This window comes from Plecotus auritus, assembly GCF_963455305.1.
Source record: "Plecotus auritus genome assembly, chromosome: 5".
Lineage (NCBI taxonomy): Eukaryota > Metazoa > Chordata > Mammalia > Chiroptera > Vespertilionidae > Plecotus > Plecotus auritus.
Window position 1 is genome coordinate 28,160,243 of NC_137776.1, and position 23,650 is coordinate 28,183,892.

At 40.8% G+C, this 23,650-nt stretch overlaps 1 protein-coding gene across 10 annotated transcripts in view; it reads right to left on the reverse strand.

Moving 5' to 3' along the window:
• Window positions 1-23,650, reverse strand: part of DOCK10 (dedicator of cytokinesis 10) — a 218,944-nt gene that overhangs the window by 133,665 nt on the left and 61,629 nt on the right. The window contains exon 1 of one of the 10 annotated variants that reach the window (XM_080670697.1): window positions 7,502-7,706. The exons of the other annotated variants lie outside the window; for them this stretch is intronic. Coding sequence (XP_080526823.1) covers window positions 7,502-7,606 — 105 coding nt within the window. The 5' untranslated portion in view covers window positions 7,607-7,706. Of the gene's footprint in view, window positions 1-7,501; window positions 7,707-23,650 lie in introns of those variants that run through there. 10 annotated transcript variants of the gene reach the window in all.

Below are 23,650 nucleotides of genomic sequence, written 5' to 3' on the forward strand. Positions count from 1 at the left end.
ACACTAGCTAAATCAAAGTTAGGAATTCCACAGCTGGGACAGCTCAGATTAAGCCGAATTTGGAAATGGTTCCCTTGGTAACAAAAAAAGGACATAGATCTCAGAAGAAATCAACCAGTAGTTGAGAAATCAACCAGTAGTTGATTTCTTAGTCCATTTCAGTAAAATAAACCCAGTTTAACTTGGTAAATTATAAAGCCCTTTGCAAATATATAAAAAGGATTAATCATCATACTCAACATAAACATGGTAGGTAGAAAAATCAGAATAGTCTATTTCGTTAACCCTCAGTTTCATTAGGAAAATCAAGGTGACCAACAAACTTATAGTATCTATAATAAAAGATATACTTCCAAGTTGAATTCAGACCTTTGGAATCTTTTTTTTTTTTTTAAGGAAATTTGACCATGTATATCTTTTAAGAGCACATCAATATCCATGTGTTACATTGTAACAACTTATAATAAAAAGAAAGTAAAAATGGCTACTTTTTCATCTAATACCAGAACTTATAAAGAAGTAGAAAATATCCAAGAATATCCAAATCAAATTAAATTGTATGTCTCATTTAGTTTTCTAGAAACACTTGAAAGATAATAGATATTAAAAATACATCACAACCCAATTACAAGTCTGCCTGACACCAGGGAAATTAATGCCTTGGAGCAAACTCCTGGGAATTTTAGATTAATTTGTATGAAGACTGTGATGAAAGCTGTCACTGGCACAAACTCTGATACTATTTTAGTATCAACAGTCACACAAATAAACTTTCACTAACAGGTCAAGTGTGAGGGGAGTGTTTGTGTGTGTATATATATATCTAAACATACATATCACATACATGAATTTAAAGAGATATGTCAGGAACATGTACCTATGTTTTCAATAAATCTTCCCCTAGCGAGAGTCAGCTCATTCTTTTATTTCCTTTCTTATTTTTGGTTGCTTGAAACTGAATATGTATAGTGGACTTCTGTTGTCTTTTGGCCTATGTAACATCTATCCTGTATGTATGTATGTATGTATGTATTTATTTACTATTAGCATTTACTTTCCTTCCGGTGACTTAATTCTCTCCCTGTCCCCATAAGGAGCAGTCTTGCAATGTCTGACAATGAAAAGGCTCCTGCTTTTCTGTGATCAAGGGCATGCGACCCCAGTGTGGCCCATTCAACACTTCCCTCCAGAACTCTGAATCTTGAGTGGAGAGATACCAAAAGCCACATGATTGCCCATTAGTCCCAAACACCAAGACCACCCATTTCCACTGCCCTGAGGTGTTCTACATCCATCCCTGTTCTTTCCCAGCCTGTCTCTCCAACCTTCCCTCTGTTCTCTTATCTGGACTGTGCTTATTTATCTGAGTGGATTTCTTCTGCTTGCAGCTAAAGAAATCTAAGAAAATATAATACAAGGAACAGCACCTATAATATGGGACTATTATCTCCTCAACTTGTCTTTATTTGGATTTGAATGGTCTTAAAGAAGAACCTCTTGTAGCCGATGACTCCTTCAAGTTCAGGAATTTAGGTTCAGTAAACTCATGTATTGCTAATGAATTCCAATGTCATCTCATTCTATAAAACATATATCAGGCATCACAAATCCTGGGTACGAGGTTACTTAAGTACCTGCTTGGTTTCCTAAAGTGGTAAACTCAGTGCAGTCCTATCTCTAATGTACCACAGTCTATCTTACCCTTCTCCTATGACACCAGAATAACTGGGGGGCAAAAAAAGGTTATTTCCATATTTACTGTCAGTGCTGACATTCCACATACTACAATTTTCTCTCCCAGGAGGTGCCAGGTTGTATTGGAAGTACTGGCAGCCCCCTAGATTATATGATTAACCAGGCATCTCTAAGCCATTGCTGGCCCCAAATTCTTTTCCTTTATTGTGCCATTTTCATTATAAGAGTCACATTTGCTATTTTTGTTACGTTAAAATACACTCATCTTTTAAGTATGTTTGTTTGTAGAAGTAACATAATTACACTAAATAATTTCATACTAATAGTAATAATGAAAACTGTCATTTTTCTGATTTACCCCATATATGCTAATAATTATTATTATTTTTCTACAACTACTATCATGATCAAATGGCAAGGACCATGGTAAGTATTTAACACTTTCTCCTATCATATCAAGCCTAGAAAAGATCATCATTGCTTTATTTTACAGATGAAGAGACTTGGATACTGAGGACTTGCTGAGCAAGTTGACAGAAGAACTGATATTTCAACCCAGCTCAGCAGGAAGCCTGTGGTCCACTCCATTCCTCCACTCCACTCCACCAGCAAAGGTCATGTCCTTTCAGGAACAGACAACATCAAAGCTTCTTTTTTTTTATTTACCTGAGTGAAGATGCTGAAACAGAGCTGTAGTTTTGAGGACTATTCCTGTTCCCTTTGTGAGTTCTGCAGGGAAGGACATAAAAAATCTAGGGGCTAGTATGAGATCCCTGGTCACTTCAGGGAAGGCAGTGCTAAGGACAGAGACCAAATAGTATGTATAAGAGGGTAAGGGGGACCAAGAAAATGAATCAGATAGTAAATGTTAGATAACGTCTGTGGCAAAAACCACAATGGAAATTGCCACTAATTGAGGGAATCTGTGAATTCAGAAAGTTTTATACCACTGCCACCACCTGGGAAATAAAAAAAAAAGAGTTGTTGGGATCATGATGCTACTACTTCCTGTATACTGTGGCATTCCCTGTTCTGACAAATGGTTAACCTCCTGCTCAGAGAGTTGTAAAGGGCACCTTCATGGAGTTAATTCTGCTTGGTATGGCAATTGTCCCCTCCCCTCCCCCCCTTCTCTCCTGGCTCATCTCTTCCTCCTCTCTTAGCAGTCACTCTTGAGGAAAGTGAATTCATTCTTGGTTAAGTTGCAGGTACCTCTCCTGAATCCATTTGGAAAGCATCCTTTCTCTGCAGCTACCTTGCACCTGAGCTGGCTCTGCCCTCTTGCTTAGGCCTTACCCTGAGCCCTTTGATGGGGCCTCAACTCTTAGGCCAGATCAAGTTTCAGCTTACACTTCTCCATTTCGGTGGTTCAGATTGAATTTGACCCCTGCCATTACTCCTGCTTTTTTGTATTTTCCAACCTGTTCATTTGTAGCTTTCATCCCTAATTTTCACCCTTTCAAACCTCATTCAGGCTCATTTCATTGTTTCCTGCAGCAGCCATCCTGCGACCCCATCCTGTGCTTCCTTTCAGCTCACTGGCTCATTATAAAATAGCCTAAATAAGCAATTGAGAATGTTTGTATAAAACAAACAGTAACAGTAATGTAAGGAAGCCCAGATGAGCGGGGGGAGGCTGTTCACCTTAACAAGGAAGAATAAAGGATAAAAAATAGACTTGAGGTGGGCCAGAGTTGCTCAGTGGTTGAGGTTCCACCCATGAACCAGGAGGTCATGTGTTCGATTCCTGGTCAGGGCACATGCCCAGGTTGAGGGCTTGATCCCCAATATGGGGCGTGCAGGAGGCAGCCAATCAATGATTCTCTCTTATCATTGATGTTTCTATTTCTCTCTCCCTCTCCCTTCCTCTCTGAAATCAATAAAAATATATTTACAAAATAGACTTGAAAGATACATATTATAAAATGATGTATATGAGATGTATGGTAAAGACATTCAGATCAGATCCTCTATCTATAGTTTTTAATTTTCTATTAAAGTGCTCATAGGCTATTACTAAAGAGGGGAGTAAGAATTTTTATGCATATTCCTAAATTTTCAAGTCCTGCAGATTTAAGACCTACAAGCCAGAAAAAAACTTAAAAATATCAAACACTTTTATTTTTCTGATTGTACATGATTGATAAAATAATTCAACTTAATCATGTACTTAATCTTTCCAAATTAAGACTTGTCACTTAGGAAGGAAACTATCATTCTTATTGACTTCCTATGTACTAGAGATCATTCTGAATGATTTGGATTAAAAAAAAAAAAGACAGTTAAAAAGAAAACCTCCAACTATAGAATACCACATATATTTCAAAATTTAAGAGTTGTTCTACTTGATCTAACACATTTCATTTTTCCTTGAACTTTTCTTATAATGCAAATGCACTCTGTGATAAGTGAATTAAAGTAGCAAAGGCATTTCTTAGACAATACACTTGAAAATTGGATTCATAAGGGAAACTTCCAAACCAATTAAAATTTACAATACAGTTAAACAAACAGCTTCAAAAGCATTTGCAGAAAACGAAATAGACAAAATTGTCAATCTAGGTCAAGAGAGTATCAAGTTTGAATTGTATAACCTTTCAGGAAGTCAGAAACATCTAATTAAACATTCTAGATTACTAAGAAAGTAAACCATTTATAAATTTGCTTTTTTGCAAGAAATCATTTGTAGAGTTCAAAATTCACATGATCATTATAAAAACAGATAATCTATAATTAATCATCTCCAAGAATCATTATTTCTTTTTTCACTACAATGTAGGAGTATATCCAAAAATTTAAAAGAATTTATTATTTTACTCTCTAAACAAACTTTAAAGCCTCATCTTCCTTTGTTGGTCATTTGCTCACGTGAATTGCTTTTTCATTATCACCTATCAAGTCGTCGTCTCTGAAGCCAGTTGAAGGATGTTGGTTTCAGGGGTGGGCAAACTTTTTGACTCGAGGGCCACAATGGGTTCTTAAACTGGACCGGAGGGCCGGAACAAAAGCATGGATGGAGTGTTTGTGTGAACTAATATAAATTCAAAGTAAAGGAGCGGAGGGGAGAGCAAGAGAACCAGATAGAACAGCTGGATCCGGCCCGCGGGCCGTAGTTTGCCCACGGCTGGTAGCCTTTAGAAAGTTTAGATGGTTGTGTTGTAGAAATTCCAAAAGAGCTTTGAGTGGGTTTTAGCTCAGCTGGGCTTAGGTGGGGGCAGAAAAAAACACGGTCTTTCTAACGCAAATCCCATCAACACAGAGCAGTCTAGGACCCTGAGCACTCAGCTTGATGCAATTCAGAATTGTGTCTACTCAGTAGCCCTGTCACTGAAAAAGGTTCCCAGGAGAAGGTGTCACCTCCCAGTGGCTTCATTTGTTGCAGTCACTGGAAAGGCAATCTCGCTATAATTATATTCCGCTTCCCTTCTCCTGGAAACATAAATATTCTACTTGGCTTTATTAATACTACATAACACTTATAATTTTGATAGAGTTCAAATCATGTTCAGAATGCACAAGACCAACTTGAATTCCAGTAAGTAATCTTAAAATAGGGCAGGTACTGTTATGAACACTTTATGGAAGAAGAAACTGAGGCTCAGAGTGACATTAAGTAATCTGCACAAGGTCGTCTAGGTGGTAGGCGAGAATGTGAGATAGAATAACCCCCTAGGGCTCCAATTACACGTTTCACTTTCTTGGATTAACTTTTTTTTTTTCCCGTAAGTGTAACCCACATCTCAGGATGATACTTTGGATGGATTGAGCAATCCCTTACTCTACAGAAGAGACAACCTGTGAAAGGAGATAAGTCTATCTTACAAAGACTCCAAGCAGGCAACAGCAGTAGGAAAGTCCCTAGTGCCTTCCACAGAAGAAAGCTAATCACTGTATGAATGATCTTAATTAAATGTAAATGCATTGCTACTGAACGCTGTGGGAAAACACAGCCCTTACTGGCTGCTTTTCTCATAGTACTTAGTAGTAATACCTTCAAATTCAATTAAGATAATTCATAGAGTGATTAGCTTCATTATACGGGGAGACACGAGGGACTGTCCTGTTGCCAAACTGTATGTATGGTCTGTATGAGATAGGCCTGTTCCTCTCTTGTGTGTTGTTCTTTAGTGAACACAAGAAGAAGTAAATCTCACGGTGACATAACCCACGGAACTTCTAAATTCCACTGAAAGGCAGTGAGGAAATTATGGTGTTTTTTTCTGGACTGGTCTAAAGGTTAAATGATCTCAAACCAAGTAAGGTTTTCAAATACTTATCCTTTTTAACAAGCTGGTAGTAAACAACTGATGAAGCTCTTATGGAGCCAGGAGAGAAGACACAACTGGGCACTCATTTTGGGTCAATGGAGACCAAGGGGTTAGGTTCAGGCCCCTGAATATTCCAGCTGTGAAATGCTGCCTGGAAAGTCCCAGGTGTAGCCCATGGGATAAAGGTCAAGGGGCTCACTTGCCTGTGTTTCCCAATGGAATACATTTAGTACTGAGATAATGACTGAGGAACCAACAAAACAACAACACAGCACCAATACTATGAGCCGCATGTCTGGTAAATTCCATCTACTTTACATTGCCACGATATGGATGGTGAGTATACAGAGAACCACTGTTACTTAAGATGTAGTATTCTGGTTCCTGATTTCAGCCCAACAAGGGATGACTATTCATTAATTTGATTATTCATATTCATTAAATGACTATTCACAAAGAATCATTATATTATCATTTACACAATTTTTTTTAAAAGCTGCTCTGTTTCTAGATGCTTATATGAACAAAAAGTATATTTACCCCTAGTGGTCCTCAACTGGGGACATCACTCTCCCTGTCCCAGGGGACATCTGGAAATATTGGAGACCTTTTTGTCACAACTGGGGAGAGCTTGCCACTAAATCTAGTGGGTGGAGGCCAGGGATGTTACTAAATATCTACAATGCAGGTAGCCTGGCACAACAAAGAAATCTCAGATCCCAGATAACAGCAGTGCTCAGGTGAAGAACTCCTACCCTGAAGAAAGCAAGCAAAATTTGAACACCCCGTAGAATAAACATTTCTGTAGAAAGAACTCCCAATCATGTTGTTGCAGCCATTTATAATATACAGTGAGCCCTTCACATTACATGTGGTTCACTGCAGGCCTCCAATACTCAGCTGCCAAATGTTCTAACAGATAGGCATCTTGAATTCTGTAATAAATACACATTTCCGGAGCCCTCATTTTGTTTACAGACAATAAAAAGGCAGAAACATTTTAACAGTAAGCAAACCACATCTTTTTAACCTTTAAAACTTACCAATTTCTACTCTCTTCCCTGGCTCATGTAATCAAATACTTAGTTACATTTTCTTTCACCTTTTGCATTGTTCTAAGAATTCTAAAACAAATAATGAGTGGTATGTGATAAAATACAGCGGTAGTATTTTTTAAAAACACAACTATATACAAGTGATCAACTGGGTTCTTCATTGAGGCACTTGTAGGCTTTTTAAAGAGACAATTTTCTAGTATTATTTTAACTATTTAAATCCTCTACAATATGTTTTAAAATATTACTGGGAGTAATTCCAATATTCCAAATAGTCTAATAATATCTTAGCTACTTATATTGTCTATCAATATGTTTTAAAATAATGATAATAAAAGGATATTTATGAGCCAAACTGAAAATTTGATTGTGTCTAAGACTTTGCCCACAGCTTATATTAGAATACCACCCCAGAGCTAATCTTAATTTTTTTTAAGTATTGAAATAAAGCTGAAAAGCAAACAGCGACATTTGGATACCTACAGAACCAAGCCTGTGGATTTCTTCTTGATTTACTCTTCTCACTGTACGTCTCTTCTTCCAAAATTCACTGGGCTCCCGTTTGAAAACCTTTCCTCGGAAGCTCATTGTATTGCTGTCATTTGATTCGCAAAATATTTAAAAATGTCAATTTTGTCAAACCTCTTCCTTCTGAAGCCTCACCAGGCCTAACGATTCTTTCTTCTCTGATAAAAAGGGAAATGCTCATGCTACATTAACATAACTCACCCCAAAGGAAAAGAAAACCGACAAGTTACCGCTTCCTGTAAGTAACTAACTACCAGCTGTTCAGATAGGCTTCTGTGCAAGTATTCTCCTTAGTCACCTGCTTTAGAGCAAGACAACAACACAAGGGGACTTTGGACATCTAAGAGAATCGCTCATAGAGAAATAAACCAGACGCTGTAAATCCACCCATGAAACCAAATCAAGATTGAATCAAAGAGCTAATTTACTGTAAGGGTCTATGTCTGCCACTTAAATGGCCATCCAAACTTTATCAGTCTGGCTAGATCCAAAGGTAAACTATAATAATACACCTGAGATCTGAGACATCTGTTTAAGGCAGTTGCTCATGAAAATGTAGTTAAATTAGTGGTTTTCCTAGAGGGTTGCCCAAGACAATTAGGGAACAAGAAGAAAATATTAGAATTGTATTTATATTGTTTATCTAAATAAAGAAAATTGACTTGGACGCCTTGGTTTTCTGTGCCAAAAGGTCACAAAGGTTCAAATAGTTAATTCCCTAATCTTTAGAGTTTTGCTCATTTTCTCTGGGGTTGTGTAAAAGTGCAACTCTTTCCTCAAACCCACCAGAATGTTCCTTCCTGTTTAATTTTTCTTCATAGCACTTAGCAGCATGCCACACTGCTGTACATTTTACTTATTATTCAAATTATGATCTGTCTTCAACTATGCTCCATGAGAGTAGAGTCTGCCTCATTCACTATGTCCTTCAGTGATTAGAACAGTATATAATTAAGTTTAATGAAAAAATAAATGGGGAGTTTACATTGATTGTGCTTAAAAATGAATCTTGTCCCATATGCATATTGTTTTGAAATATTAGTTATGATAAGAACTATATAATTTATAAATAAACATAGAATATGGGAGTATAAGTCAACATTTTCCTACGAGGTGCATGAGATAAATAGTTGGAGACCACAGGACTAAGAAATAATTGACTAAACTTTAAAAGGTCAACTCTAAAATCTACTGTTGAATGAGACAGTTATTCAGTTTCTTCAAGATTCTATTTGGTGGAGCCCACCAGCTTGATGTAAGCGCTAAAGGAACATTTCCTTGTCCATGAAGCACAATGTGGGTTATGAAGATAGTTGAAGGAATATTTCCACTGAGGACTGATCTCCATGACTATCTTGGTAGAAGAAACTCTCACCAACTCTCCTAGGAGGTGAGTCTTGAGGAAAGAATCCTATGAAGTGTGCTCGCTCTTAAATCAGGGAGGGTCAGTGGAGAGCACTTTTATACAGAGCACTGTATGATGTGCAATGTGGATAGAAGCAAGAAGCTTAACCAGGAGAACAATTTCTGTGTAAGAGGTTCTCAATGTTCTGGGAGTTTTGAACTTTAAGAAAGAAAAATAACAAGGCTGTTACCTAGCTCACAAATTTCACTCATGTCCTGGTTGGAAGGAGAATTCAGGCTACAGGTGGAAAGGGGTGACCAACAAGAGGAGGGAACAATGTGTAAGCAAGTTGTGGTTGGTGCAGTGGCTTTTGTTCCAGAGCCTGTCTTCTTTCTAGTGCTCAGCATGTTGAATGGGTGGAGGTTCAAGGAGGCTACCCTACGTGATTCCAACTTGCAAACCAGAAGTGAATGGTCCCAAAGATCCTGGGCCTGTTGCTAATTTCTTTCGAGTCTTTACTCAGATGTTTCTTCCTCAGAAAGCCTCCTGTGACCATCATTTTAAAACTGTAGCTCCTCCCCTAAATACTTCTGATGATCCTCCCTTGCTTTTTTTTTTTTTTTGTCATAGAGAAAATGGAATAAGAGATTCTTATTTCACCCTTAGAAACCATATGTGCAAGCACAGTTCTGATTCTGTACTGAAGATAGTGAGCCTCAGGGAAGGTCTCACTTAACCAGCTAGTTCCAACAACCATGCCCTTAAATAGATGTCATCGGCTTGTTGAGTAAGCTTTCCCTTTATCTCAAATACTTTTTTACTGATGCAGGAAATTCACTTTTCCCCCAATAATAACTAGATTTAGCTGAAGCACATAATATATCTCAGACATGAGCAACTCAGACATCTCTACCTTGTTGTGGGGCAAGTAAAAAGAGATGCTGATCATTACTTGTTGAAGTATGGAAACTGAGGAAGCCTCTTTCAAAAGCCATGAGAAAAATAGCAAGATGCTATAAAAACAACACCTGGAGGGGTAAACTATATCATTAATCTGTAACTGGCTCAAGTAAGCAACCAGGAATTCCACAGAGCAGAAGCCCTTTGACCCAGGGTCATTCAATATTTGGGAATTCCACTGTATGTCTTTACCCTAAATAGATCTCACCCTCTAAATAACTTTCACATTTGTTCTATGAGCAGGTATATTAGAGTACATACTGAGATTTCAGATTTACTTTTTTTTCATTATATGATACTAGAGGCCCAGTGCAGGAATGTGTGCACCAGTGGAGTCCCTTGGCCTGGCCTGGGGGATTGGGCTGAAACCAGCTCTCTGACATTCCCCGAGGGGTCCCAGATTGTGAGAGGGCACAGGCCAGGCTGAGGGACCCCACTGGTGCACAATCGGGGCCAGGGAGGGATGTGGGAGGTTGGCCAGCTGGGAAGGGATCGTGGGAGGGCCTTTGGGTGTGTCTGGCCCATCTCGCAGCCCATCTCGCTCAGTCCGGATCTACCAGACCCCAGCAGCAAGCTAACCTATTGGTCGGAGCGTCTGCTCCCTGGTCGGTGCACATCATAGCGACTGGGTCAGGGGTGGACAAACTTTTTGACTCGAGGGCCACAATGGGTTCTTAAACTGGACCGGAGGGCCGGAACAAAAGCATGGATGGAGTGTTTGTGTGAACTAATATAAATTCAAAGTAAAGGAGTGGAGGCGAGAGCAAGAGAACCCTCTGCTCTTTCGGCTCCGTGGGCCGGATCCGGCCCGCAGGCCGTAGTTTGCCCACGGCTGGGTCAACTGGTAGACTGTCTGCCCCCTGGTGGTCAGTGCACATCATAGTGAGCAGTTGAGCTCCCTTAGCATATCAATAACATATTATGCTTTGATTGGTTGAACAGCCAACCGGTTGACTGGACATTTAGTATGTTAGGCTTTTATTATATAGGATTATGAGTCGGCCTCTGAGTCACCTAATGTCCTGGGGTTAGACAGTAGCTGGAAATAGTATTTTACAATCCCTTTTGGACTGTGAATCCATTTGAGAATCTAATAAAAACTGTGGATTTACCAGAAAAGTGTAAATATCAGAAAGTGTACATGCAAGGTTAAAGGTCACAAGTGTCAAAGTCCATCTGAGGACCCTCATACCCAAGATACTGAAAATTCCTAACTCAGAGTTTTAGAAGATTCAGAAGTTTTAGAAGGAATACTATCTTATCACAAGGAATTAAAAAATCTTGAGCAACTCTTAAAATGACTTCCTCTCTTTCTAATATTTGCATCTAGTCTCTCTATTCCTCTTTAGGCGCCACATTTCTTTATCTGCAGCCCCTCCCACTTTGTGACTTCTGCAATATGAGAATGACTCAATTCTCCCCTGGCTTAGCTTTTATTGCAGCCCCCTTAAATACTGGCAAAGGGAGGCACTGTCAGGCAACATATGGGGTTGTCAGATAGCCATAAATGCAAAGGAAAGGAAGATCCAGCAACACGAAGTGGTGTTCCCTGGATGGCACTGTTGGAGAACTCTACTGAGCTTTGCCTTCCTTGATTTCAGACCACGTCTATTTATCCAGCATCCTGTTATACCCCACACCATTCCAACAAATTCCCTTTCTGCTGAAGTTCAGAAATATGTTGGCAGTCAAAAAACCTAACTAGGACATTGGGCAAGAATGGACAATAATGAGAAATTCCTTGTGGCTCAACCACAAGCAATCATTGGGAAGTTCATTAGAAAAGAAATCTGATACCAATAAATAGTCAGAATTCATGAAGTACTATTCTCAAGGCATTGCTGGGCTTCATAAGAAGTACATAACATCCTTTCTAGCCTTAAGAAGCTTGTACCTGCAGAGGAGTTCTAGAATTTTAACTAGTCTGGGAAAGCTTTATAGTAAAGGTAGAACCTAACTATTAGATGAGAGTGAAGTAGATGGGAAAAGGGTAAAAGATAGTCTAGGGAAGGGGAATAAGGCATAAGATAGAAACATTGAAATCATAGGATCTGCAGTCATCTTGGACCAAATCCTAGGTCCACCACTTCCTGACTGTGTATTTCAGCCAATCACTCACTGTCTCTAGGAGTAAGCTCTCTCTTCTGTAAAATAGGGATAGCCTGGTAGCCACCTCAGAAAGTTGTGAGAATAAGTGAGATGACTCTTTTAAAAATGTCATCACATTGCATGGTACATAGTAAGCATAACTATTAGTTGTTACAAAAGCTAAGAGGCATGCCAAAACAGGATGTTTAAGGAAAAGTTGGATGTCCAGCCTGTCTAGAGCCAAGGGTTGAATAAGAGAGAAGAGGTAGGAACTATTAGAAAAGAGAAGTCAGGGGCCAGTCTATGGAGGACTTTGAATGCTGAGATAATGAATGTTTCCACTGTATCCTGAAAGCCATGGGATACCCCTGGAGGATTTTTTAAATGACAATTAAATTAGTGCATTTGGGAGATGCATTTGGTAGCTATATGCAGCCTGGATTTGGAAGAATGTGATCCATAGACAGTTTGCATTAATCCAGGTGTGAGCATAGAGTGGTGGGGGGCAGAAAACTTGGCAACAAAAACAGATTACAGGGAGATTTCACATAAAGACTTGGCAACTAAATGGAAAAGGATAGCTGAAATTTACTGAGCAGATACTAGGTGATGGGTGCTGGTCTAAAGTTTACAGTACCTTATTTCAACCATGCAACAACCCTGTGAGGTAAGTATTATTATTGTGATCAGTACCCCAGTTTTACAGAGGAAGTTACTTGGGTCCTGAGAAGGGATGCAACTGGCCCAAAGTTCCAAATCAAGTAAGTAGCACATCTGGGATCTAAACCCTGCAGTCCGGGTTCACAGCCCATGCCCTTAACCAGAAGAGAGGTTCACAGACGTTAGCAGGTTTATGAGGTTGGCAATCAAGAAAATGAATAATATCACTGAGGAACACAGGAAGGTCAGAATAAAGGACTTGCTTTCCTACTAATGTTGACTTAGAGACATATTGAGTATCAGAACAAGAAGAAAACAAATGGGCATGTCTAGCACCATTGTTATATGTGTGCCTCGAGCTCAGGAAAGAGTCAGGCCTACAGATGTGAAGCTGAAAACCATCAAAACAGTTAAAATTGAAAGTCCAAAAATAAATAGAATTCATGGAGTACAGAGCAGTATGGAATTGAGAATACAGTCATTTTTCTTTCTTTTACTTTTTACCTTGTTATTGAGTTTATTGGAGTAATATTGGTTAATAACATTATATAAGTTTCAGGTGTACAGTTCTATAATATATCATCTGTATATTGTATTGTGTATTCATCACCCCAAGTCAAGCCTCCTTGAATACAGTCTTGAAGTTCTTTTACATATGACAGATTCTAGGCAGTTTATGAAATTGAGAGGCCTAGAGATAAAGGGGAAATCTACCAGGGCAGCGCAGCATCCAGATGCACTGGGGAGAGGAATTTAAGGAAGGTGGTGCATGGCATCTGGGCTGAGATCCAAGTAGGACCCAAGGATGTCCAAAAAGATTCAGTGTGAGAGATAAGCAAGGTGAAAACTAAGGACCTTGCAGTCTTGGATTCAGACAGATCTATGTTGGAATCCTCTTCAGCCATCTATTAAATGACTTCCAGCAAGTTACTTGACCTCTGTCTGCCTGTTTCTTATATCTACAATGAAGCAATTAGTTGTAACTTATGGGGCTGTTGTGAAATGTTAGTACCTGGCATTGAGGAAAGATACATATTGTGTGTATGTATATATAATAGCTAAGATTCCTATATGTACCTATAATGTAAACTTTTATTTATTGAATATAACTGGTATTTACCAGGTCTACCTAGGTATATAATCAATGTATAGACACACCTATACCATATGCATATATATGTACATACAAAATACACAAACACACACACACACACACACACACACACACACACGCACACATATATATATATGCGCAAAGTTTGGTCCCATGGTGTCCAGGCAGAGAAAGTAAGTTTTCAATTTTCAATTTTCAATAGATGAGAGTTTGGCTGTTTGGAAGTTAGTGAAGATGGTAAGAAGAAATAAGAATCTGAGTGCTAAGATGTCAGAAATTTAAGAAAAGGTTCTGCTAGTCTGCATTACTTTTCTATTGCTGCTGTAACAGATTGGCACACATTTAGCAGCTAAAATCAACACGTATTTATTTTATCATAGTCTTCATGGGTCAGAAATCCAGGTACAATGTATTTCAGCCGAGTCTCTTCTTGGAGCCTCAGAGGCTGAAATCCAAGTGTGTTGTTGACAGAATTCATTCCTTTCAGTTTTTGGACTGAGGTCCCCAGTTCATGGCTGTCTATCAGCCAGGGGTCATTGTCAGTGTCCAAAGGCTGCCGGCATTCTGTGCTCATCTTTCTAAGCCAGAAGCAACAGGTGGAATCCTCTCACACTTGGAATCTCTCTGACTTTTCTTTCTGCCTCATCTCTCTTAAACCTCTCTTAATGCTGCACCTAGTTTAACCACAGAAAAGTCTTGGCTGTTAAGGCCTCATGTGAATTGATTAGTTGTACCAGATAATACAGAATAATTTCTATATCTTAAGGCCAGCTGATAAGTAATCTTAATTAACATCTGCAAAGCCCCTTCACAGCAGTACTAAGATTAGTGTTTGATTAAACAACCAGAGAGTTTGGGAGGGGGGCATCTTTAGAAAACTGTCTCCTACACAGTCTTATTCTGGACAACAGTTCGGCTTTGGTGCTTATCTCTTAAGAATAGCTTTAACATCAAGAATGTACTGAGAAGATGGTGTAGGTGAAGACAGACCTGGCTTTTGAGGGTCGTTTCACTGAGCATGGCGGTGGAATGCAGGTTGCAGTAGGGCTAAGAAATAAGTAAGAGGAAATAGAATTGTGGCTGATAAACAGCAACCTGGAAAAACTGAGCAGTGAATTAAAGGTGAGAAACAGAATGGTAGTTGTGGGGATGGACAGCAGAACCAAACAGACAAATCTGGAAGATGAAGAATGGTAGAGACGTAACCAAATATAGAAATACAGACAAAGGCAATAAGGCAAAGCAACAAGTTATGAGAAGGTAATCTCTAAAACGTTTAAATATGTTTGTACAACAATTCAATAGGCTGTAACATCAGCAAATGGAATCCACCTTGAATCTAAGAAACCAAAGTATAGAAACTTGCATTTCGTTGACAATTGATAAAAATTACCCAAAAAGTACCATTAGAGATGCAGAGTAACTGAAAACTTGGTGTTTAAGACTTAGATAGCTAACATGACGTCATAATTGAATCCACAAAACCTAATTTGAGCAACTGGTAAAGCACTTCCTCTTCATTTCCACTGCTTTCTTTACTACCTCTTCATTCATTCTTCTCCTTATTCCAGTTTATTTTACCAGTTGAGCTTTTCAGGATATACTATGGCTACTTCTTCATTGATAGAAGATGTCTAAGTAACTCATTTTATTTTTTTCTCTTCCATTTCCAATAGATTCCCCTTTGCCGGAGGGTTTGCATGCTGCCCAGCCTTTGTTTCCTGGGAAAAACCAGGCTGGTCCACAGTGCATCTCTGGGTTCAGTTCCCACTGTAACTTTTTTAAGGGAAGTAAAGCACAGTGGCTACTTCCTCCTTCACTGTGGTCTCTCCTGAACCTGGCCCTAGGCAGAAGTGCTCTTCAAGTTAGCAGCACTGAGCCTCGCTACTTCTTGCTACAAAAGTCAGCACTGAACAGCTCAGTGTTGCTGATGGGAGAGCCTCAGACCTCTCTAGGGGAGTTTAAATGAACACTACAAACCCTCCTATGTCTAAGTGTGGAGTTTTTCCTGTTCACTAACCTCAAATTCAAATAGCATGACTTTTAGTAAAACGTATTTCTAAATTTCATGGAAAAGAAAGTGGCATGCAATCTAAATCGCACTGAGGGAGAATGCAGAAATGCCAAAAATAGAAACAGACTTTAGTTATGTGCATGCGTATATGTTATGTACTATGTGTGATGTGTGTGTTTGTGTTCTTGTTGTGTATGTGTGTATGTGATAGGCCTAAGTGATCTATATGCATTAAAATGATTTATAGTATTCCATCCATAGCCCTTCAAACATGTATGAAGGTGTAATGATATTTGTTTATATTATTGAATTTAAATAAGTCTCTGGAATAAGAATTTCCACTGAATCAGCGTTTAATGGGGGGGAGGTTAAAAAACTAATTTCTTACAGAATTTAGTGAACCTTTCATAGAATCATTAGCATCTGTGAAGGGGTAGACTTTCTTCTTTTCAACTTTATCATTGGCCACAGACTTCCATTGGGAAAAACTTTGTAGCCTGGAGATACTCATACATCTTGCCAATAAGTATCTTAATGCAATATTTAGTAAATGAGGAACAGTGATTTTAGTGTTTTCCCTTTTCTCAATTTCCTGATGAGTATTTAGGAATGATTCACCCATTTGAAGTTCTTGCTACCAATGGCAAAGGCATCCAACCATCTTCAAGAAGTCAGCTTTAGCTTGGTCTGGTGCAAAGTGGGAAATCTCTAGAAGAGGCAAGCGTTGTTCTAACAGAGACCGCCCTTTCATTCCATCCCCGCTACCATGCTCAGAGCCAGGGCCTAACATCATGCAATTACAACAAAAATAGACAGCTATTGTATGATACTAGAGGCCCCGTGCACAAAATTTGTGCATGGGTGTGTGTGGGGGGGGTGTCCCTCAGCCCAGCCTACACCCTCTTCAATCTGGGACCCCTTGAGGGATGTCCGACTGCCCGTTTAGGCCCGATCCCAGTAGGATCGGGCCTAAACGGGCAGTCGGACATCCCTCTCACAATCCAGGACTGCTGACTCCCAACTGCTCACCTGCCTGCTTTCCTGATTGCCCCTAACTGCTTCTGCCTGCCAGCCTGATCACCCCCTAACCACTCCACTGCCAGCCTGATTGATGCCTAACTGCTCCCCTGCCAGCCTGTTTGCTCCTAACTGCCCTCCCCTGCAGGCCTGGTCACCCCTAACTGCCCTCCCCTGCAGGCCTGGTCCCCCCAACTGCTCTCCCCTGCAGGCCTGGGTCCCCCCAAACTCCCCTTCCCTGTAGGCCTAGTTGCCCCCAACTTCCCTCCTCTGCTGGCCTGGTCACCCCTAACTGCCCTCCCCTACAGGCTTGATTGCCCCCAACTGCCCTCCCTCGCAGGCCTGGTCCTTCCCAACTGCCCTTCCCTGCTGGCCATCTTGTGGTGGCCATCTTGTGTCCACATGGGGGCAGCCATTTTGTGTGTTGGAGTGATGGTCAGTTTGCATATTACTCTTTTATTAGATAGGATAGAGGCCTGGTGCATGGGTGGGGGCCAGCTGGTTTGCCCTGAAGGGTGTCCCGGATCAGGGTGGGGGTTTCCTTGGGGTGTGGGGCGGCCTGGGCAAGGGGCCTTTGGTGGTTTGCAGGCAGGTCACGCCCCCGGGTGACCCAAGCAGAAGCCCTGGTATCTGGGATTTATTTATCTTCTATAATTGAAACTTTGTAGCCTTGAGCAGAGCCAAGCCTCCTGCTTGCTCTGTGGCTGCAGCCATTTTTGTTGGGATTTATTTGTCTTCTATAATTGAAACTTTTTAGCCTTGATTGGAGACCAAGGCAGGCCAGGCTGCAGGAGCTTGGCTTCCTCCATTGCTGGGGACAACTCAAGCTTCCTGCTCTCTCCAGTTCCGTGGCTGCTACCATTTTTGTTGGGATTTATTTATCTTCTATAATTGAAACTTTGTAGCCTTAACTGGAGGCCTGGGCCAGCCAGGGTGTATGGAAAGCTTGGCTTCCTCTATTGCCGGGGAAACCCAAGCCTCCTGCTCTCTCCATGGCCGCAGCCATCTTGGTTGGGTTAATTTGCATACTCGCTCCTGATTGGCCGGTGGGCATGGCTTGTGGGTGTAGCGGAGTGATGGTTAATTTGCATATTACTCTTTTATTAGATAGGATTCTAAGTTTATGTTTCATACAAACAAATACAGCCTGGATTGTTAATACCCTTTAAAAAGTCACACAGCTAATTTTTCACTTAGAATATAGTGTTCTTTTCCCATAAAAAATAGTCAACCCTAAAGCAACATAATTCTCGAGCCACAAGAATTTTTCAAACATGCAGTACCTGACTATTTAGTCGGTGGCACTGACTATTTTTCTCTTAGATTGTCAAATTAAAAAAAATAAAATGACAACAGCCAACACAACAATAGCTGTCTGGTGTGACTAAATCAAAATTATACCTAGATTTTTTGTCTGTGGCACACCAAAAAATATGTAATTTGTGTGCTGCAGAAATTTAGTAATTAGTTTTTGTGTGCCATGAGATGAAAAAGGTTGCAAGTCACTGCTTTATCTTTTAAGGAAGACAGAAAGATGTTCTGGGTTGAGGCAGATAAGTTCATAAATAATCAGTTGAATGTACACAAATATAGCCTCCCAAAAGATGGGAGCTGAGGGACTTTGAATCAATAGTATTTACCTTTGATCATTGAGGGACAATTGCCCATAATCATTTTCCCCAAGGGACATCTGCATCCTCTCTTCTGGCTGGCTGGGATCCCATACCAGCTTCTCACTGCTGGCAAAGTTAACTACAGAGGAGAGTTACTTCTTTTGAAATAAAATAAGCACCCCAAATTGCCCTCCTGTATTCATTCCAGTTGTTAATTATTGCTGTCAATACAAATGTCCCAAATGTCTAATAACTACCCTGAAAATGACACTGTACACAAATGTTATGATAAGGCCAAGGTCTTTCATATCTGTGAAGCTCCCAAAGGAAAGTTGGTAATTTGACACTAGAGGCCTGGTGCATGAAATTCATGCATGAGGGTGGGGGCCCCTCAGCCTGGCCTAAACCCTCTCCAATCCAGGACCCCTCAGGGGATGTCCAACTGCCACTAGCTGGTCGCCTGCCTGCCTGCCTGATCGCCCCTAACCACCTCTGCCTGCCAGCCTGATAGCCCCTAACTGCCTCTGCCTGCCAGCCTCATTGCCTCCAACTGCCCTCCCCTGCCAGCCTGATCACCCTCTAACTGCCCTTTCCTGCTGACCTAATTGCCCTCTAACTGCCCTCCCCTGCTGGCCTGATTGCCTCCTAACTTCCCTCTCCTGCCAGCCTGATCGCCCCCTAACTGCCTTCCCCTACTGACCTGATCACCCCTAACTGCCTCTGCCTCAGCCCCTGCCACCATGGCTATGTCCAGGAGGTGTCTGGTCTAATTAGCATATTACCCTTTTATTAGTATAGATTGGCATTACATGGGTTTTAGTCTTGTGGTGGGCTTTTTACTGCAGAAGGATGTGTCTTAACCAGGGAAGGGCAATGAAAGGTTCTCACCTAAGCAATTTTAATGAGGGAACAAATTGTCATGTAAATACCAAATCCTGAGCAAGATGCAAACATTATTCAGACCAAGAACTGTTGGCTAGTGGATCTGATAGACTAGCGGAAATCTGTGCAGCCAGTCTGCCCCCAAACCATTTCTTTAATGGCATCATAATGCATTCCGATCTTGTAAGGTGACAGAGGAGACAAGTGAATATACTTTGATTTAAACGTTTAATGACTTGCACTGTAGAAATTGGAAAATAATGGATGGGACTTGGCTTTTCAATCAAGTTTTTTATGTTTTGCAGAGAATTAATTGTTGGATTTTCTTTGTTCAGCTGTGAGCACTGCAGTAAATTCTTGACCTTTTGATGTGTTGTAGCTCCAAGTCCCCAATTAAAGGACACATTAACCTCTCACTATTTGTTCTGCATCTCACCAGTGGACCAGAGGGACTAAAACAACAGGAAATGAGGATTGGGTAGCTCTGCAAAGGACACCAGTATCTATTTAATCTGGCTTATTAGAATGGAAGCCAATGCAGAGAGGCTCTGATTCTTTGCCAAACATTTCTTGGTCCTGGGCCAGGGCCAGGTTATCAGTGACAGCGAGATCAGTCCCAGAGTCCGTGTGGGAGATGGTGGCACACACAAAACAATCCATAGAAATACCAGAAGGCAGAGACTAAGGGTGAAGAGGAGAATACCAGTAAAGAACATGAGGTCTAGGTCAAGGAGGAGTTCATATAGGCACAGAGACCTAAGTCAGGTCCTGAACATGGTGGGACTTGGTAAGAACTCCCAAAGCAGATCTTCACCAATGTGTGCAAGAATCACATGGGAAGGCTGTTGAAAGGACTGATTCCTGGGCCCATTCCAACTCCTCGTAGGGTCTCATAGGGGGTTCGGTAATCTGTCAATATGAATATCACCCAATGTCTAATAACTACCCTTTGTTACAAATATCCACATAACTTATCTGAAGATGCGACATGGACCACACTTTAAAAAACAACCTGGAAGCTAGTTCACCTGATAGTTTTCTTAGGCAGAGAGTCAGATAATAATAGTTGCCTGTGGGTCACCACCTTCCGATGCAAATTGTTTTGTATACTAGAACAAAATCTTATTTAAAAAATCAAATATTCTCTTCCCCTTATGGATATACAATCAGGCCGAATGAACTAACCAGCCACATCAACCTGACTGTTTGGGGGACTGGGGAGAAAACCCTCAGGTGAAACCAGCCGTAGAAAACTGGGCTTCAGTTATATCCCGCCCACCCTTCACTTTCACTTCATTTCTTCTTCATTGGCCATTTCTTACTTGGACTTTGTAACCCTGGTCATACTTGTCTCAGTTGTTATCTAAATCAGGTTTTCTCAAACCTGGCACTATTGACATTTTGAATCAGACACATAGGGGTTTGTCCTGCGTGTTGCAGATGTTTAGCAACATCCCTGGCCTTGACTCCCAGTAACCCTCCACTCAAACACCCCCTGCTATGACAACCAACAAAGACTTCAGAAATGGCCAAAATTCTCTGGAGGGTGGGCAAGGAGGAAAAATTCACTCCTGCTTGAAAGTCTCAGATCCAAATTTTACTGCAAATTATTCTCCTTCAATATTTCTTTGATGACAGCTTTCAGGCCCCAAAGGCACTGCAAGTTCACTTCAGACCAGGGTTAGCTCCTCTTGAAAGCCAAGTTGATAACCCCTTGTTCACAAGAACCTCAGAGCTACTGGCCTTAAAGTCTGTCTGCTCTCTCACTTTTCTATATGCCTCAAAATCCCACTATTAGAATTAGTCTGTGAGTCTAGGTATCTGTTCCTATTATGGGCTATCCCTATTAAAACGCAGCTATTTTTTGCCTGGAAAAAACCCAAAGCCATGACAGTCTTCAATAACTTAGCACATCACAATAGGCAAGCTGGCCACCTAGGCAAAGCCCCAAGGAATTAGAGAGGAGGAATGGTATTGTAATGGTGTGAAGGATAAAGTTGGGAGTATGGTGTTTGCCATTGTGGGTACAATCACTGTGTTTTGATTCCGGGCCTTCCCAGTTACTTGCTGGAGGCCTTTGGACAAGTTGCCCAACCTCTCTGAACTTGAGTTTTCTCATCTGCAAAATAAGGATAACCATAGTGGGTACTCCATTGAACACTGTGAGGCTTAATAAGAGTATATTTATAAAGTGCTTAGCACAGTGCCTGGAATATAACACAATGCCAATGAAGTCAGCTCTAAGTTTAATTGTGTCCAGGAGGTGATCTTAAGTGGGACTGCTAGTGTGTGAAAGGAGTCACAAACGGTCCTAGTGTTTGTTCTCTGTGCATCAGAGGGAGAAGGTGAGAGCACATGAAGGGCACTAGCTGCTTTGCAAGTGGCTTTGAGAGGGAAAGGACATTCCAAAAATGAAGGGAGTGTCCAGAAGACCCTCTTGGCTTGGATGTGGATAATTAGGTTAAATAACCCTCCTCCCATGCACACCCCATTCTTCCACAACTGACCTCTTTGTGCTCACTGGGTCTTGCAACACTGGCCATTTCATTTTTCAATCCCACTGTGTACAACTACAAAAGCTTCTAATTACCCTATTTCTGGCCTCTCCCTTCATCCCACACAAAAGACCCAAATGCCAAGGAAGTTAAGAAAGCCAAGATTTAACCAATATCATATGCTTTTTTATCTTTTCATGGTTACTTTTCTGCCTAAGCAGGACTGTAAATTCCCCAAGCAATAAACAGTATCGTCTTTATGTCTGAACTGCACTGCATTTCCTACTGGCATGTGGCAAATACCAACATTATAATTATCAATTCAATGTTGCAAACAGGAGAAAAGGGCATTGCACTTCTTTTTGCTCTGTCTTATCCTTCTCCCTCCTCACAACTTTCCAAGACCACTGCAAGGTATTAAAGTACACTGACAAGGAGACATTTATTCTGACTTTGTTACTTTTTGCAAGGGTGTCATAGATCCGGAAGGGGATCTGTTACCTAGATGTATTAAAGGTCTTTGGCAGCATTTAAAATTGGCATCCCTCTTGCTTTGGTTGGCATTCAGAAACCAGTTTTGTGGTCACTTCTTATCTCTCTGTTCCCATAAGTGCTGAGTAGAGACTGCCATGGACAAGTCCTCTTCCTCTTCTGGGCAGAGAGCGTCTGTGTTCAGGTGAGAAGAGCATTGGTTGGCAGTCAGGAGGCCTACATTCAGGAAATCAGTCCATTCACTGGCGCCAGAGCAACCTTGGGCAAAACGGTCATCTCTGGTCCTCTGTGTTCTAACGTCTTTTTCATCCCCAAATTTCTATGTTTTTAAGTAAAACAACTTGTATCATCCATTCTGCCAGGGTGCTTAGGTGCTAATAACGACTTGGCTGAGAAAAATAAGCTTTTTCTTTTTCTTTTTAAACCTCAAGTGCCAACTGGAAAAGAAAATCTTTCATCAGAGCATCTCTTTCTCCACCTCTTCCAGATGCTCCCTGATTCTCGCTCCCTGTTCCCAGCTAGATTTCATGTCAGATTTCATTTCTAGCAAATAGCTGCGCCTTCTTGCTAGATGACCTTGCCCTTGACATGGTTTGTAAACAGAGCATTGAAAGAATTTAGCACTGTTTCACACCCACACATTGCATCTAACTGATATGATCTTGGTTTAATATGAATATTCAGATTTTTTAAACATATAGTTCCTTTGGCCTTGAGTGTAGTAGCTACAAAAACAGAAGTCCACTCTGGAAAACCAGTCCTTTCAAAAATACCTGATCTTCAGCTTTGTCCCCCTCTGCTCTTTGGACTGGTTTCATGTGCCCATTGCCAAGCCTGAGTCTTTGTACAAGAGCTGAGTTTCTGATGTATGGGGAGAAAAAAGCTGAGTTAACATGGGCACGGTACTTAGTCTCTTTTCCCTTATTGTTGTAACTGAATCCTGTACCCCCTCACCTTCTAGAGGATTTAAATTAAGTGCCCTGATCACACCTGGACAAAAAAGACTCTTTTTGCTGAACTTAAACCTTGAGAAGAATGGCATAAGGGAAGAAAACACCTGAATTTATACCAAAGACTGGCCTGGACCCTGCAATTGTAGTTTAAGCACCCTGCTCCTTCCTGTGCTTATGAGGGCCTGCTATTCAGTTCTTCCTTAGGTCACAGGGGCTACCTCCGCCTTCTCTCTTTTTTCCCCTTCATTTAGCTAAGACCATTTTCTGTTTGCAACCATATAACACTTACAACCATCTGTGTATTTGTTCTGTCAATGGGTACAGATCTTGCACTAAGTATTTGATAGTCATAAAAAGAAAACAATTTCTTTGCCTTTACAGAGTTTAGAGGAGGTAGTCTGGCAAATGCTATCATGGGAGGCTTGCATTAGAAAGCACTAGAAGTCAAACAATTAAAAATCTCATTTACCC